General features: G+C 41.2%; 1 protein-coding gene across 1 annotated transcript in view; it reads right to left on the bottom strand.

Moving 5' to 3' along the window:
- The window catches only part of ST14 (ST14 transmembrane serine protease matriptase), a 68,671-nt gene extending 65,755 nt beyond the window's left edge, over window positions 1-2,916 (bottom strand). Inside the window, exon 1 of the mRNA XM_036743993.1 lies at window positions 2,851-2,916. Within this exon, the coding sequence (XP_036599888.1) occupies window positions 2,851-2,916 (66 nt within the window). The remainder of the gene's footprint in view (window positions 1-2,850) is intronic.
- Window positions 2,917-18,347: the final 15,431 nt, after the last annotated feature.

Below are 18,347 nucleotides of genomic sequence, written 5' to 3'. Positions count from 1 at the left end.
AACACAAGATGTACAAATTTAGAGAAAGCACCCCATTGTTCACATGGATTATTTGTGTCCGGCCTTTGCGAAAGCATTTTGAGCTCATATTGGCTCAGTCACAGTCAGACACATTGTAACTTGACTCTAACATAGTGACGTCATTTTAGTCATGGAGAATGAAGGACAACAACCAGCTAAGGTAGCCCTAGAACCTATACCTCCATAAGCTCAATACCTCAAGATGTGATACGGGCTAGGGGTGGGGGGTAAAAAAAGGTAACAAGATCAGAAATGATTCAGAAATCTGCCACTGGAACCTGGGGCCCAGAACAGCAGCTGGGTTCTCTACTCTCTACCACAGAAGGGGAAGCACATGTCCAGGAGACCAAAGGAAGAAGAGTATGGTAATATTACCCTCCCATTCCTTTACACTATAGCAAAGGCTCCTAACCTAATGCTAAGTACCTGAAAGTATGTCTCTCTCAGAGTTCTCACCCAGAGTCCCACGGAGACAGAGAAATGTTAGCTTTGGTTACCTGGATATCACTTGAGGCTGGGAATGAGAGTGCTGTGTCTACACTGAGTCCTACATTGGGTTTTTTTCTTTCTATAGCATAAGAAAGGTATCATGGAATAGAATAGTGGATAAAGAGCTGACATGATCAGGAAGACCTACTGGCTGTGCAACCACAGACAAGTTGCTTTCTCTTTTGGCGTCCCAAGCAATAAAGACTATAAATTGCAGAATAAGTGCCCATCTCTATTTCTAGAGAACTTTTCCCAACCAGGCTATCTCTATACTAGGGACTCACAAGTCAGTGCAAAGTAGGGGAGAAAAGCAGAATAGAAACTGCTACATGTCCCCTTTAGGAAGACAAAAAAGTGCTACCTGAGGATTGGCTGAAGGAACTGGGCATGTTTAGCTCAGAGAAGGGGAAGGGGTGGGGGCGGCAGGGGGGGGGGGAGGAAGGGAGAGAGAGGGAGAGAACAGAATGGGGTATCTATCTAACATCAGGCATTTGAAAGGTTGTCATGTAGAACTATTGACCCTAGAGGGCGGAACCAGGAGCAATGTGTAGAAGCTATAAAGAGATAAATCTAGCTTTTTTGTCAGGAAAATTTCTTTAACCACTGGGCCTGCTCAAATGTGAAATGGGTTGCCTTGTAAGAGCTGGATTCTCCCTCACTGGTGGCCTTACAGCAGAGCAGGATATTCTAGATAAGCTTTCATGTATAAGTTGGATGATATGGTTGCTGAGATCCCTTCCAACTCTGAAATTCTTTGATTCTGTTTGGAGATCTTTGGAGAAGGAGTTATTCATCTTTTCACAATCAACCTGCTCGAGTTTTCTGCCTTATATCTTTATTTTGCCTTCATGATGTAATAGGGAGAGACTCAGCCTTAGGAGTAGTTCTTCCTTTGACACATATTACCTATGTGAAAAGGGCAGGTCTCCTAACCCCTCAGTGCCCCTGAACAATTCTCCAAGGCTCTAAGTTACAGGGAAGTTGCAGATCTGTATCAATTTTCACACAGGAAGTTCCCTACAACCACAGGATTGTGGATTCCCAGACGGGTGGCTGGGGGTGGGAATCTATATTTAAGAATTTGCCTTAAAACAACCAGGCCAGACAACCCAATAATACTTACTGTCTCCTACTCGGGGATCATCTGCACCCAGAGAAATCCTACAAAGGCCATGTCTAGGCCTCCATGCTGCACTAATCAACTGCAGTCCCTCTAAACTGCATCAAAGCATAGCCCCCAAGCTTCCTCCTCAGAGAGAAGAAAAATTCTCAACTGGAGGAAAATTCTCAATCCAAATTCAAGGTTGGAATTTTAAAATTCCCCCCCAAAAAAGTGCTCTCTCCTCCTTCCTTCTTTCTTCCCTCCCATCCAAACCCAATCTGGGTTTAGTTTAAACACCAGGGCTTCCTTTAACCACATGCTAAAGCCTGGTTCAGCGATGTTAACGGAGCTTTAAGCTGCAGAGCTGAGTAAAGCTGGGGAAGCAAGGATAGGAGGGAAGATGCAAAGTTGGAAAGCTGGTACAGACCTAAAGGTCCTTTCCATATGCAGGACCCAGAGATTTTTAACTATTTCTCACTTATTCTCAGCCTTCTAGTCCTAAACGCCCCCGCTTTCTTTCTGTTGGCCTCCGAAGGCTGGGGTTTGCTCCTCAAAGATCTGGCGTGCATCCACGATCCCGCAGCCTCAGTCCTTCCTCCCTGCCTTCCCTCACCAGGTAGAGGCCAAGCACCTGCCAAACAGGAAATTCCACCTGTCCGGCAAGGGCCCGCCGCAAACAAAAGGGGGAAAAGCCAGCGGGTTCCTTTTCCAAAGACGCACGCACAGGGCTGGAGAGGCCCGGGACTGGGGGAGGACGCGGTGGCCTCAGCCCAGGCCAGGAAAGGAAAAGAGGAAGAGTAGCAAGAAACTCCTACAATTCCTCCCGCCTCCTTTTCGGTGGCCTCCAGTCCCAACAGGAGGGAGATAGAGGGGACGGGAAGCAATTTCTCACCCTCAAAGGGGAGACTTTGAAATCAGTGCCGGACTCCCTCCCGCACCGGTTCGAAGAGCCAGGGAAGGATCAGAGCGCAGGGTGAGAGCACGAAGGAAGCCGAGAAGGCTGGGCGGCGTCGGCCTGGGGGAGGGGAGCTATTGTTACCCTGACCTGCTAGAAGGGGCTTCTCAACCTAAGCAGGAAGCAGCCCCCAGAAATCGGAAAGCAATCGCCTCGATACCAGCTTGTTTAAGGTCCCCTAGCTTGCCGCCCCGAGGGGCGGGGCAGGTCCCCTGGGGATCTTGGGGAGCGCCCCCGACGGCTCGGAGCTCCCCGGGGACTGGACACTGGGCCCCACTGTCACCTGGGATTGGTGGCTGTACTTAAGCCCGGCGCTGAGGTCCTTCTTGCCGCCTCGGTTGCTCTTCATGGTCCCTGATGGAAAGATGTGAGAAAAGGCTGCCCCACGGATGGCACCAGGACGGGGTTCTCAGCAACGCGCTCCCGGCTGGCAGCCGGCTCCCATAGCAGCCGGGGCTGCGGCTCTGCACAAACCACGAGAGCCGAGCCGGAGGCGGAGAAGAGGAAACGAAGGAGCGCTCCAAGGATCCCTGCTCCGCTTGGTGGGTTCCTGGCCTCACTCCACTCAGTTCTGCGGCCCGGACGCCTACACCGAGCTGCGCGGGGTCCGCTCCCAAGCCGAAGTCCAGCAAGGTGTCCTCTCTCACTGTCGCTCTTACTTTTGCTCTTCCTCCCGGTCTCAGGTAGTTTCAGGGTGTGGCCTCCTCTTTGGCCCCGGGTTGGCCCGGCCCCGCCTCCTGCCCCGCCCCCTCGGAACAAGGCTCGGGCAAACTTTGCCCAGCTGGGCCGCGCCCCCAGCCCAGCCTCCCCTCGCAAGTCCTCTAGTACTAGAGCGGGACCTGAAGCCAGGACTGGATCCCGAGCCTAGGACTAGATTATGTGACTCGGTGGAAAGAGCCTGGACTTGGGATGCAAAAGACCTGAACCAGCAGCTCCGCTGCTACCTAACCGGGAGCACAAGCTTGAACGGCAAGTGCTTTCACTTGTCTGAGTCTCGGAGATTTCTTCCGCTGAATCATCCAATTCACAAGATGGTTATGAGTATCAGTGTTATAAGCGATGCATTTTGTAAGCAGGAACTGATGGTGATTTGTGACCCAACTGGCAGTAGTACTAATAACCAGCATTTGGATAGAGATTTAAACTTCTTAAAGTACTTTACATTCCATAGTCTAATTTAATTTTCACAACAACCTTCTAAGTGCTACAAGTCAGCTAACAAGTCAAGCATTTGTTAAGCGTTCACTACGTGCCAGGGACTATGCTACTGTGCTAAGTGCCAAGGATACAAAGAAAGGCAAAAACATAGTCCCTGGCCTCAAGAAAGGGGAGAGTATATGCAAAATTCCTGCGGTGGAGGCAACACAAGATAAAATGTGAACTCAGAAAGAAGGCGCTGGCACTGAGAAGGACCTGGAAATGCCTCCTGCAGAAGACTGGATTTGAGCTGAATCTTGAAGGAAGCCCGGATAGCCAGGAGGCAGAGATGAAGAGGGAGATAATTCCCGGAGTGAGGGCAGACCTGGTCAGACCTGAGCTTTAGGAAAATCGATTTAGTAGCTGAATCGAAAAAGGATTGGAACTTAAAGAATTGAAGCGAGGAAGCCAAAGACGAAAACGGCAAGATCTGACAACAGATTGGATTAGTGAATAATAACATACAAGCAGTATTATTCTTCCCATTTTATAGATGAGGAAACTGGGCCCCCAGAGTGACCAAGCAACTTATCCTGGACAATAGAGCTAAAAAAAAGTACAGGGGATAGGATTCAAACCCAGAATTTCCTGATTAAGACTCTCAGTGGCTATACACTAGGCTAGGACACCCGCCAATCAGTGACCTATCCTATGGAGTCACATCGCATTATTTTATATAATTAACACACTCTAATGCTGAGCAGACCCTCTTTCAGTAATAACCAAACAAAAATTAAACGGTCTTGCTGTAGCAACTAGAGCAAACTACAAACCTACTTTTTTTAAAATTAGCAAACTTATTTTCTCTCCCTCCCACTTTCCCCCCTCCTCAGGGGAAAAAAGAATGAAGAAAAAAGAAAACCCTTGTAACAAATAGGTGCAGTCAAGCATATTCAGCACTAGCCATGTAAGGAATTGTATGCCATTCTGCATCACCTCTCTGTCAGGAGGTAGGTAGCATTCTTCAGCACCAGTCCTCTGAAATAATGACTGATCACTGCACTGACCAGAGTTCTTAAGTCTTTCAAAATTGTTCATTTCTACTATATTGCTTCTTCTTCTTGTTCAGTCATGTCCAACTCTTTGTGAATCTTTTTGGGGCTTTCTTGACAAAGATACTGGAGTCGTTTGCCATTTCCTTCTCCAGTGGATTAGGCAAACAGAGTAAGTATGACTTGCCCAGGGTCACACAGTTAGTGGGTGTCTGAAGCTGGATTTGAACTCAGATCTTCCTGACTCTATGTCCAGTGCTCTGTCCATCTTCCTACCATAATGTGTTTGGCCATTCCTCAACTGGTGAGCAACACCTTAGTTTCCAGATCTTTGTCACCACAAATATAAGGTGACCCAAGTAATAAGTCACAGACTGGGAACTGAACCCCAGTCCTCTACTTCCATATCCCAGGACTTTTTCCAATATATATCATATAATCTCTTATGTAAGCTGTTCAATTTAATACTAGTCAGAGTAATAATCATATCTGACATTTGACCCTAAGGTTTACAAAATACTTTCCACACCTATTATCTTTTTTGAGCGCTACACAAGAACTCCAAGATACGACAATCTCCATCTTACAGATGAAAGCTCAACACGGTCAAATACACAGCTAGTGAGATTCTTCTGAATCTGGATTTGGATTTGAATCCAAAGTTTCCAGATTCCAGGTCCAGCATTTCTTTGCCCTATGCCTCCCCAGAAGAAAGAGGCACATGTTGAGATGACAGCATCCAATGAAGGTTCAGTCTTTTCCTGGGATCAAAAGCCATAGGATCAAAGATCTAGACCTGGAGGACCTCTTAGGGACCACCAAGTCCAGCATGAGGAAAATGAGGCCAAGGACAGTTAGAGTGACTTAACCAAGGTCACAAATGTAAGCACTAGGATCAAGATTGGAATCCAGATCTCTGACTCATCAGTGTTTTTTCCCCATTTATCACATTGCTTCCCTTTTTTTGGGTACCTGTTCTTTCTGAATATGCTAGACTTTTAATGAATGCTGATCTACAGGGAAGAAATTTAATCCCCTTTTAGGGATAGGTGGGTAAAGACTGTTTTACTCAAAGTCACACAGGTTCAGGAGAATTTGAACCCAAAATTTGTGACACTGACTTTCAGCAATGATAAACTAGTCTGTTCCCCACCCACCTGTTCCCTTAGGACTTCAAAACCTTTGACCTCTGGCCTCTTGAATAGAAGTGCCAGGTTCTGCCTGAATAGGCCAGGTACCAGGTTATTTTCTTTAAAATCAAGAAGAACTCTGAAGATCTTTTGTAATTCCATTCTACTATGAGCTCAGAAGCTAGGACTGTCTTCCTGGGACCACAGTGAGCTTGCCCCCATAACTCACCAATCACTCCAGGCTCCCAAAAATGTCCAGAGATGTGATCATACCATCTAAACTTGCCACAGTGTAGTATTACTGGCTTGAAAGTGGTATTATCAATCAGTCAACTATCATTGTCACTGTATTAAATGCTGAAGATGAAAAGCAAAAAAAACAAAAGTCTGCCATCAAGGTGCTTACATTTTATTGGGAATAAAATTAGACTATTAGAGTAGAAGATCTTTTAAGGTCCCTTCATATTCAAGATCTATAATCTGAATTTCCTCAATGAAGATGTATACTCATAACAGTTCTTGTTTGTTCTTCCTCTTGAAGAGGACCAATGACATTTTTCTTGCTCATGAATTGGATTTAAGTGAGGCAGAGTTGTACAAAACCATCAGCTTCACTCTCTCCGGACTCACTGAAGTCCAGTGGCAAGACAAAAGTCAGGGTGACTGTCAAAGGCTCTGGATGTAGTGAAGGAGCTTGGTGTCTGATGTCTCACCAAGCTCTAAGCACTCCACAACTCCTGCTTCCATCACTTTCATGGCTTTCATTGGAAAAAATTGTTCTCATCCGCCCATTTGGACTGGGGAAGTCTTCACATGCTTGGGGTAGACATCCCCCTAACCCACCTTTGGGTTTGAGGCCTGTCAGTTACCCTCGGATCTCATTTAGCCCACATGTTGAGATGGTTTTACCAGTCACGATCACTTCATATACTATAGCTTTTTGGAGTCAAGGGTGAGAGTTGAGCGAAAGGTAGATGAACAGCCCTGAAAAGGGCTTGTCAGGGTCTCATACCAGAGGTGCTCGTCCTCCTGCACACCCCATACACCTCTATGAAATCATAGCATCAATCTGAATGTTCTCTCCAATAATACAAACTGCAATCCCATAAGTTTGCCACAGAGGGTCCAATCCTTCCAACAAGCAGAGAAAACTAGTGGCACACTCAGGCTGTCCTGTCTTCCCTCACACTGACCACAGAAAAAGATGTGATTTGCTCATGAACACAGAGACTAAGTAGGAAATAGGACTAGTGCTGCCACAACACCAACACACACACACACACACACACACACACACACACACACACACACACACACAGCAGTCCTCCTCACTAAAAAGCAGCCAGGGAAGAGAGAGACTTGAAGAGCAGGGATTCCCCCTCTATGGATATAAAGGGAGTTTCAGCCCAGCAGCCAATTAACACTTTTCATCATTGTGATCATTGGATCATTGTGTTGCTGAGAAGAGCTAAGTCTATCATAGTTGATCATCATGCAGAGTTGCTGATACTGTGTACAGAGTTTTCCTGGTTGCTCATTTCACTTTGCATCAGTTCATACAGTATAAATCCTTGAAGACACCATAGCTGACTGAAAGCAAACAGAGGATATCTGTCCCTGCTCTGAAGTGGAGCATGGGATGGGTTTGTTTTGGGAGAAGCTTCTGGTCATTAAAGTGGCAGCACAAACTATGAAGTCTGAATGCCAATCAAAGCATACTATTTTCTTTTTTTGTTTTTTGTTTTTTTCTTTCTTATGGTTTTTCCATTTTGTTCTGATCCTTCTTTCACAACATGATTAATGTGGAAATATGTCTAATATAATTGTAGATTTATAACCTATATCAGATTGTATGCCATCTTGGGGAGGGGGTAAATTTTAGAACTCAAAATTTTATAAAAGTGAATGTTGAAAACTAAAAATAAATTTTAAAAAAAGAAAAAATAAATAAAATAAAGTTACAGCAGCTGTAGAGGTGGAGGACTAGATGGGAAACCCAACTTTATGGAGAAGGTGAGAGGCAGGAACTAAGAAATGCATTTCTGTAACAGGCTGGAATACCCAGCCTAGAATAAAAAGTATAACGGATATAAAGGTGCATTGTTTTGGGGGTAATAACTGTGATATGCCTAAATTAAATCTACCAGTTTATTTAAAAGAAAAAGAATATCTAAACTGCTGGAGATGAGACAGATAATGAAAACATGCCTAATTACAGAGACCTGTGGAGTGAAATTCCTAGGTTACAGGCAATTGCCACTGTTGAAGAGGAGAGAGAAAGGAGGGGGGAAGGGGTGAAGGGGAGCAGAGAAAGGAAGGGAATAGAATTACACACTCAAGGTAGGGTGAGATTAGGAATAAACCAAAGACAGGCCATGTATGGATTTATCTTTCAGAAATGTAACTGTATGACCCTAGGCAAGTTGCTTCACTTTTCTAAGTCTGTTTCCTCATATACAAAACTAGAAGCTTATACCACATGATTTCTAAATTTCTCTGTGGTCCTAAAGCCTATAGTCTATCCTCAATAGAATCATCTTGTTTTCTGCACCCAGCCTCAGGAATGAACAATGTGACCTTGGCTCAGAACTGGAGCAGAGGAGTAGGAAAGCAAGCTGGATTACCTTTGGGATGTTGTACATGCTTTTCAACCCTAAATGCACTCCTAATTTCTCCCTGAAACTAAGTTCTAACTTTTTAGCATCAATATTCTTCTAATTATGATGTATGACTATAAATCATAGAATGCTACGTTCTTTTTTCAAATTTTTAATAGTATTTTCCCCCATTACATGTCAAGACAATTTTTAGCATTCATTTTTACAAGATTTTGAGTTCAATGTTTTTCTCCCTCACTCCCCTCCCTTCTTCTTAAAATGGTAGGCAATTTTATATAAGTTATACATGTGCTAACACGTAAAACACATTTCCATATTAGTCACAGTTGTGAAAGAAGAAACAGGTCAAAAATAAAAAATGCCATGAAAAAGAATAAAGTAAATGAAAAAAGTATACTTCGATCTGCATTCAGAGTTCATCAGTTCTTTAGCTGGATGTGGATAGCATTTTCCATCATGGTCCTTTGGAATTGTCTTGGATCATTGTGTTGTTGAGAAGAGCTGAGTCATTCACAGTTGATCATTACACAGTGTTGCTGACATTGTGTACAGTGTTTTCCTGGTTCTGCTCATTTCACTTTGTATCAGTTCATACAAGTCTTTCCAGGTTTTTCTGAAATCTTTCTGTTCATCGTTCCTTACCGCACAATAGTATTCCATTACATTCATATATCACAGCTTGTTTAGTCATTCCCCAATTGACAGGCATCCCCTCAGTTTCCAATATTTTGCCACCACAAAAAAGGGCTGCTATAAATATTTTTGCACACGTAAGTCTTTTTCCCTTTTTTATGATCTCTTTGGGATACAGTCCTAGTAGTGGTATTGCTAGATCAAAGGGTATGTACAGTTTGGTTGCCCTTTGGGCATAGTTCCAAATTGTTCTCCAGAATGGCTAAATCAGTCCACAACTCCACCAACAATGCATTAGTTTTCCAATTTTCTTACATCTTCTGTGACATTTATCTTTTTCTTTTTAGTAGGTGTGCGGTGGTACCTCAGAGGTGTTTTAATTTGCATTTTTCTAATCAGAAGTGATTTAGAACTCTTCTTCATATGCCTATAGATAGCTTTGATTTCTTCATCTGAAAACTACCAAGTCATAACCTTTGACTACTACATCAACTGGTGAATGGCTTATATTCTTATAAATTTAACTCAGTTCTCTATATATTTGAGAAATGAGGCCTTTATCAGAGACACTTGCTGTAAAGATTATTTCTCAACTTTCTGTTTTCCTTTTATCTTGGTTGCATTGGTTTGTGCAAAAGCTTTTAAATTTAACATAGTCAAAAGTATCTCTTTTACATTTCATAATGTTCTCTATCTCTTGTTTGGTCATGAACCTGTAACTCATTTAACTTTTCCTTTAAGAATTTGGATGCTATACCACTTGATGCATATGTGTTTAGTATTGATATTACTTTATTGTCTATGATACCTTTTAGCAAGATGTCGTTTCCTTCTTTATCGCTTTTAATGGGTCTATTTTTGCTTTTGCTTTGTCTGAGATCAGGATTGCTAGCTCTGCTTTTTTTTTTAACTTCAGCTGAAGCCTAGTAGGTTCTGCTCCAGCCCCTTACCTTTACTCTACGTGTGTCTCTCTACTTCAGGTATGTTTCTTGTAAACAACATATTGTAGGATTCTGGGTTTTGCTCCCCTCAGCTATCTGCTTCCATTTTTTATGTTCATCCTATTCACGTTCACAGTTATGATTACCAAATGTGTACTTCCCTCCATCCTATTTTTTCTACTATTTGTCCTCTCTCCTTTCACCCTTTCCCTCCTTCACAGTGTTTTAAGTTTTTAAACTTCTTTTAAACTTAAGTACAAAATAAGAAAAAAAATTGCCATGTACAAAGCAGAACATAAGAGAGGATTCAATATAAGCAATAAATGTCCATTTCAAGAAAAGCTATATAATAAATACTACACATTATTTTCAAAGCTGTCCAGCTTTTCTTTGCTTCCTGTAGGTTTTCTTTGTTCTCTGCTGTGCACTTTATTCCCCGAGCCCCAAGAAGGCTTTAATTAAGTGCAGATATATGCATATACATACATGTCTACATAATACACACATAAATATATTATACATATACACAGATATCTGTAAACATACACACACCTCATACACATAAATGTAAGACCATACTTTGTTTATATCTATTTGTCATCTGTTTCTCTGAAGGTATATAACATCTTCTTTCATAAGTCCAAGATTTTCATGTTTTTCTAAATCAACCAGCTCATTATTTCCTACATCACTGCAATATTTTAAACCCAATCCCATTCTATCTGAGAGATTGTCTATGAAAGTTTTTTTCCCCAATTTTCTGTATTCCTTCTATTCTTGCCTGCGTAGGTTTTGTTTATACATGAAAATTTTAGTTTAGAATAATCAAAATTATCCATTTTACATTTCAACAATGCTTTCACCTTATAATATGGTTTAAGGTCTTGTACTATTGGATCTGCTTCCTTTACATCCTTTCCCCCCGGGTTTCTTTGAAATTCCTGACCTTTTGTTCTTCTGAATGCTTATTTTCTTTTTAACTCAATAAGATAATTTTTTAGTAATTTAATTGGGATGGCATTACATAAATTGATTATTTAGGTAAAATTGTCATTTTTTATTATATTGGCTTTACCTACCCATGAACAATAAATATTATTTCAATTATTTAGATCTAACTTTATTTGTATAAAAAGTGTTTTGTGTTTATATTCATATAGTTCTTGTGTCTGTTTTGGCAGGTATACTCTAAGATATTTTATACTGTCTAGTTATTTTGAATGATCTAAAATAATATTGAATAATATGGCTGACACATAGTGTCATTTCCCTATTTTTCTCTTGATTAAATCTATTTTAGTTTTACTTTTAAAAAGTGAACAAGAGTAGGGATTCACAGTTCCTTATGTAATCCTCTTTTTTTCTGTTTTGCTTTGTGTATGGAAATGTTCACACTTTTTGGTATTTGTTATATTCAGAATAACAAAAAAATTTGAAAAATGACATTAAAAATCTATTTTAGTTTTAACTTTGTCTGACATCAAGATTATTGTACCTGCTTTTTTATATAATTCTACTCCTGACCTTTATTTTGTTTGTATCTCTCATTTTTATAGCATTTCCTGAAAGCAACATATTGTTGAATTCAAATTTTTAATATCCCATCACTTTCCATTTTATGGGTAAATTCATCCCATTCACATTCTAAGCTATAATTTTACTTGTATATTTTCCTCCTTCCTATTTTTTCCTCGTTATCCTTCTCACCTTATTCCTATCTCTGCTTTACTTCTACTGCTACCTTGCCCTTCTATTCCTTAACCTACTCACCCTTCCAAGAACTTCTCCCTTATCCTCTCCCCCAATCCTATCCCCTTGCCCTCTTATTTCTTTCTGAATATAGAAGACTTTTATACCCTTCTGGATATATACGCTGTTCCCTCTTTAACCCATTCCTGATGAAAGTAAGGTTTCAGCACTACTCATCCTCCCTCCTACTAGCTTCATCTGTAGCAATTTTTCCTTTTTTGCCTCATTTGTATGAGATAATGGTTCTTTCTTATCTCTACCTACACAGTTTTATTTTTTTTAGAATCACCCCATCATACTCAGCTCAGCTCAATACTTTCTTTCAAACTACCCACATAAAAATTGCAGTCATAATAGAACAATAATATTTTCATATATAAAAAGTGAACTATTTGACCTTATTGAGTCCCTTATAATTGGTCCTTAGTGTTTATTTTTTATTTCCCCTGAATGTTATATGTCAAATTTCCCCTTAAGTTCTGCTGGTTTTGTCACAAATTCTAGAAAGTCTTTCAGTTCATTAAATATCTTTTTTTTTCATTCAGGATTATACTTAACTTTGCTGAGTAAGTTACCCTTGGTTGTAACCCCAGCTCTTTTGCCCTATGGAATATAGTATTCCAAGACCCACAGACCTACTAGTAGCTGCTAGGTCTTGTGTAATCCTTATTGTAGCTCCATGATATTTAAATTTTTTTTCCTTGTTGTTTCCAATATTTTCTCTGTAACTTAGGAGCTTTGAAACTTGGCTATGATATTCCTTTAAACTTTTCTCCTGGGATCTCTTTCAGGTGGTGATCAGTAGATTTTTTCTATTTCTGCTTTGCCTTCTTGTTCTAGAACTTCAGGGTAATTTTCCTGTATACTTTCTTGTAATATTATATCGAGATTCTTTTTTTATCATAATTTTCAGGCAGACTGACTGTTCTTGTGTTATTTCCTCTTGATCCTCCAGATCAGTTGTCTTTCTGATGAGATGTTTCATATTCTCTTCTATTTTTTTCATTCTTTTGATTTTGTTTTATAGATAGTGTTTTGCTTCTGTCTACCACCTCCCCCAGTCTTGTCTCTCTTCTTTCAGTCCCCACCTTTAACCTCCTCCCTTCCTACTTTCCTGCTGGTTAAGAGAGATTTCTATATTCAACTGATTGTGTATATTATTCCCTCTTTGAGCCAATAATGATGAGAGTGAGATTCAAGCAATGCCCATGACCCACCCACCCATCTTTCCCTTCACTGTAATAGGTTTTCCTCATCTCTTCATGTGAAATAATTCACCCCCATTCTACCTCTCCCTTCCTTCCGAACCCAGTGTACTCCTCTTTCACAACCCTTACTTATTTTATGTCATTCCTTCAAATTCCCTTTATATTTGTACTCTTTATGTATATTCCTTCTACCTGTAATATTAGTGGTACAATTTTTAAGAATTACAAGTACCATCTTCCTATGTAGGGATGTAAAAAATTCAGCTCCATTGAGTGCTTTATGTTTTCTTTTCCTTTTTTACCTTTTTAGGTTTCTCTTGGGACTTGATATTGGAGATCACTTTTTTTTTGTTCAGTTCTGGTCTCCTCCTTATGAAAACTTGGAAATCCTTCTATTTCACCAAATGACCATTTTTCCTCTTGAAGTATTATGCTTAATTTCACCAGGTATAGGTGATTCTTGGTTGTTTGCCTTTGGCTTCCAGAATATCATGTTCCATGACCTCCGATACTTTAATGTAGCAGTTGCTAAGTCCTGTGAAATCCTGATTGTGGCTCTCCAATATTTGAATCGTTTCTTTCTGGCCACTTGCAGTGTTTTTTCCTTGACCTGGTAGTTCTGTAATTTGGCTGTAATGTTCCTTGGAGATTTTATTTTGGGATCTCTTTTCTGAGGTGATCAGTGGATTCTTTCAATGCCTATTTTGCCCTCTGGTTCCAGGATATCAGGGCAATTTTCCTTGATAATTTCTTGAAACATGCTGTCCAGGTTCTTTTTTTATTATGGCTTTCAGGTAGTCCAATGATTCTGACATTTTTTTTCCTGGATCTGTTTTTCAGGTCAGTTTTTTTCTCAATGAGTTATTTTACATTTTCTTCTATTTTTTCATCCTTTTGAATGTGTTTGATTGATTCTTGATGTCTCATAGAGTCATTAGCTTCCACTTGCCCAATTCTTACTTTAAAGGAGTTGTTTTCCTCAGTTAGCTTTTGTACTTCCTTTTCCATTTGGCCAAATGCACTTTTTAAGATGTTTTCTTCAGTGGATTTTTGTGTCTCCTTTTCATTGGCCAATTCTACTTTTTAAGCAGTTATTTTCTCCTTCCAAGCTGTTGACTCTTTTTTCATAGTTCTCTTGTACCACTCTCATTTCTTTTCCCAATTTTTCTTCTATCTCTCTTATATGATTTTTAAGCTCCTTTTTGAGCTCTTCCATAAGTTTTTTCTGGGCTTGAGACCACTTCCCATTTTTCTTTGATGTTTTGCCCATAGGTGCTTTAACATTGCTGTCCTCTTCTGAGTTTGTGTCTTGATCTTCCCTGTCAGCATAATAATTTTCTAAGGTCAGATTCTTTGTTTTTGTTGTCGCTGTTGGTTTTTTGCTCATCTCTTTTGGCCTTTTTCCTTTCTTTTAAATTTGAGCTCTGAGCCTGGGGTGGAAAGGGCACTGTCTCAGATTTCTTGTACCAGGGGCTGCAGACCCTGTTTACCTGGTACTGCACTGTGTTGCCTTGAGGCCTATGAGGATCCTCAGTAGGGGATGGCTGGTGCTCCTGGAGACTGTAGGGGTCTTGCACCTCACCCAGTGCTAAGCCAGGGACCTAGTGTTGGTATCTGACCTGGGGTTGGGGTGGGAGAGTTGTGTTTCCTTGGGGCTTTACTGAAGCATGTGGTGGTCTGGCCACTGGAGGTTGCCTGTTCACCTGGGACTATGCTAAAGCATGTGGCAGTTCTCAGAGCTGAGTCTGCCCATTCCCCTGGCTATGCTGAAACATGTGGGGGATCCTGGTGTTAGTGTCTGCCTGCTCCACTGCACTGGAGCTCAGGATATCCCACTGGTTTGCTGAGGTTGGGATTGCTACTGACTTACTGGGATTCTTCCTATCCTAGATTGCATTCCCCTTTTACCCCAGTGAGACAGATCTTTCTTGCCAATCTTCCTAAGTTTCTTGGGCTAAAAGATTGTTTTACCTTGTCTTTTTCCTGGTTCTGCTGTTCCAGGATTTGTTCTGGGGCACTATTTTAGGGTTGTTTGGAGGTGAATATGGGAGAGTTACAGAGATTTACTGCTTACTCCAACATCTTGGCCCCCAGAAGTCCAATTCAAAATGCTACATTCTTGAAAGAATGAAAAATTGTACTCCAGGTACAATAGAAAGGTGCATGGTGGACAGAACTGTAGTCTGAGACCTAATGCCAATTAGGAATTGCACAGCAGAAGTAGAGCAAAGAGTATCATCATAAATGACCAGAAAAAAAACCAGTAGGTTGGTCATAAAGTGAGAGAAGAAGGAAGGAAGGAAATAAGCATTTATTGAGTACTTAGTGCCAGGCACTGTGCTAAATGCTTTGCAAATATCTCATTTGATCCTCACAACAACCCTGGGAGGTAAGTGTTATTATTAAACACATTTTACAGTTGAGGAAACTGAGGTAGACAGCAGTTAAATGGCTTGCTCAGGGTCACATGGCTAGTGAGGGTCTGAGGAAATATTTTGACTTAGCTCTCCTGAGTCATAATGCAATGCTTTTCCACTGTGCCACCTAGCTGCCTTGAAGGATTACTGATGGCCAGCTTAAAACATATCTATTGATAATTGTTGCAACGATCTGCTAGTGGCTGCTGAAGGGGTGTAAGACCCACCAATAACCAGCACACAGAAAGCTGCCAACACAGGTTCTTTTGATCTGCTTTACTAAGGAAAGCAATGTTAAGGGGTTAACAATCTTACTTTAATCCAGCATACAAATATCATTCATTTAGTTCTGGGGAAAAAGCCAGCACCCTGAGCTTCAGAGCAAACACAAACAAATTACAAACATCAACAGACAGATCTTGTCTGATTCAAATCTGGATTCGTAGTTACCAGAGTTTAACAAAGTCCCAACATCCGGATTTACAAGCTGGAGGGCTCTTAACTACAGCTGCCCAGAGTCTCCACATCAGCACTCACCAAGACTGATAGCCCTAAGGAAATGGCTCTGTTCTCTCTTTTTATACACTTTAGCCATCACCAAACATCATCTGAGTGTCCAGAACTCAGGCTCCTACGATTGGCTCTGGTCTTAGCAACTCCCCTTGGGACCCTGAGGGCTTCATACCCACATAGACTTAGTACCTAGTAGACAGGAGTTTAGGCCTGGGATTTAGCACCTAATAAGACTCAGTCAAAGACACCCAACTTAATTGATATTACAATAACCACACACAGTCAAGGTATCTGAAGGAAGGCCTCTTTCCAGCTCCTTCCTCCACCCTCCTCCATACCCCCCGCCCAAAAAAACCTTTGGGCAGACCTGCTGTGGAGAATTTATGCGAGAATTTGGCCTCATGTCTTTTCATAATTTTTCTTGCATTACTCTCATTTCTTTTCCCAATCTTTCCTCTACCACTCTTATTTAATTTTTAAAATAATTTTTTAGCTCCTTCAGGAATTCTTGTTTGGTTTGTGTCCAATTCAAATTTTTTATTTGAGGCTTTACTTGTAGCTGTTTTGAAATCACTGTCCTTGTCAAACCCTGACAATAAATGACCAAAGAGTCACAACTACTGTTAACTCTGAAAAATACCAAAGAGTTCACAAAGGTCATACTCCAACTGTTAATTCTAAAAAACAAAAGAGCTAACAGTGGTTATAAGCAAAAAGCATTCTTTATTCCATTGGAGGAGGGAAACTAGACACACATGCCAAGGTCTGCTCTTATACCAAGGAGACCCACTTTAGCAAGGCCAAGCCTTGATACATATACTAGTGGCTACACAAAAAGATGCTCAGTGAGCTGTAGCCTTGGAAATGAGGGGGTTAACAGCAATAATGAGGCAAGTCTGATTTGTAACAGGGCTTCATGACTAGAACATAGATCCTGCAGGTGCTTATCTGAGCTCAGGGACTACCTGGGGCTGGTGTGAAATAATTCTGTGATTTTTCTGGAACAGAGTTCATCCAGAGGGTGAGTGCAAAGGATTGTTGTTATGCCAAGCTCAGGGCACACTTGCTTGCTGAGCCTTAGCTCTGAAAAACAGGGTGTCTCCTTGTTGTAAAAAACAAGAGGAATGAAAAGAGAGGGATGATTTCAGCATGGGAATCCCGACATCTTCTTCTGAGTTTGTGTCCTGATCTTCCCCGTCACCATAGAAGCTTTTTATGATCAGGCTCTTTTTCTGTTGCTTATTCATTTTTCCAGCCTATTTCTTGACTTTTAAATTTATGTTAAAGTTTGACTCTGTTCCCAGGATGGGGAGTGGGGAGAGACACTGTCTATGGGAGTATTTGGAAAAGACTCACACAAAGTGAGAAGGCATAGTGGAGGGAGGGGGCATGTATCTATAATCTATATTGTTGGAAGGAGTGCCTAAAAGAAGTAAGCACAGTGACATAGTTCTAGGGAGCTCAGTAAACTTCTTCATTGATTAACTAATCAATTTGATACATCTTCTAAAATCTTACCACATCTATAAATTCCATAAGTAAATGCATGTCTACCCACTCAGAGTCCATTCAAGAGTCTTGGTGAGACACAAGATATAGAAGATAATGGTTTATACTCTGGGAGTTTTTAACCTGAGAGGATCAACAAGACATTGCAAAAACACTAAAAAATGATACAGGGCATTGCATAATTAAAAGCTGGATTGTGTGGCACCAATTATCATCGCTGCCTTCTTCTGCTAGAGATGCCTCTGCCCCTACAGCTTCTTCCACTTATTGGTGAGTTCCTTGTCAGAACCTCCATTTAAGGAAATACCCATGCTAGCCAAACTCACCTCTAACTTGGCTCAGCTTCTTATTCTCTGGACTACTTTTCTACCTAAGAAGACAGCAAGGTGGTGCAGTGGATAGAGTACTGGGCTTGGAATCAGGAAGACTCATCCTCACTGAGTTCAAATCTGGCCTCAGACATTTACTAGCTCTGTCACCCTGGGCAAGTCTCTTAACCCTGTTTGCCTCAGTTTCCTCATTTGTAAAAATGAGTTGGAGAAGAAAATGGCAAACCACTCTAGTATCTTTGCCAAGAAAACCCTAAATGGGGTCGTGAGGAGTTGGACATGACTAAACATGACATGACATGATTTTTTACCTTGCCTGTGGGTAGGTACCTTCCCCCACCTTCTTTTCATCTCCCTTTTATGTGTTGTCTCACTAACTCACCAGTGGTTACCCTCAACCTAGTTTAACCCATCTGCCAAGACAGTTTTACTGGGGTGTGGCTGCTGTCTATGCTACACCTTCTTGGAACCAAGGGTGAGAGTTGGGTGACAGGAGGCTACAAGCCAAAACTAAAGTGGAGAAGAGTTGGTGCTCGACTTTGTT

The sequence above is a fragment of the Trichosurus vulpecula genome, chromosome 2, assembly GCF_011100635.1.
Source record: "Trichosurus vulpecula isolate mTriVul1 chromosome 2, mTriVul1.pri, whole genome shotgun sequence".
In the NCBI taxonomy this organism is placed as follows: Eukaryota; Metazoa; Chordata; class Mammalia; order Diprotodontia; family Phalangeridae; genus Trichosurus; species Trichosurus vulpecula.
Note: the sequence above shows the minus strand (reverse complement) of the source record. Positions and strands in the feature narration are given on the sequence as shown.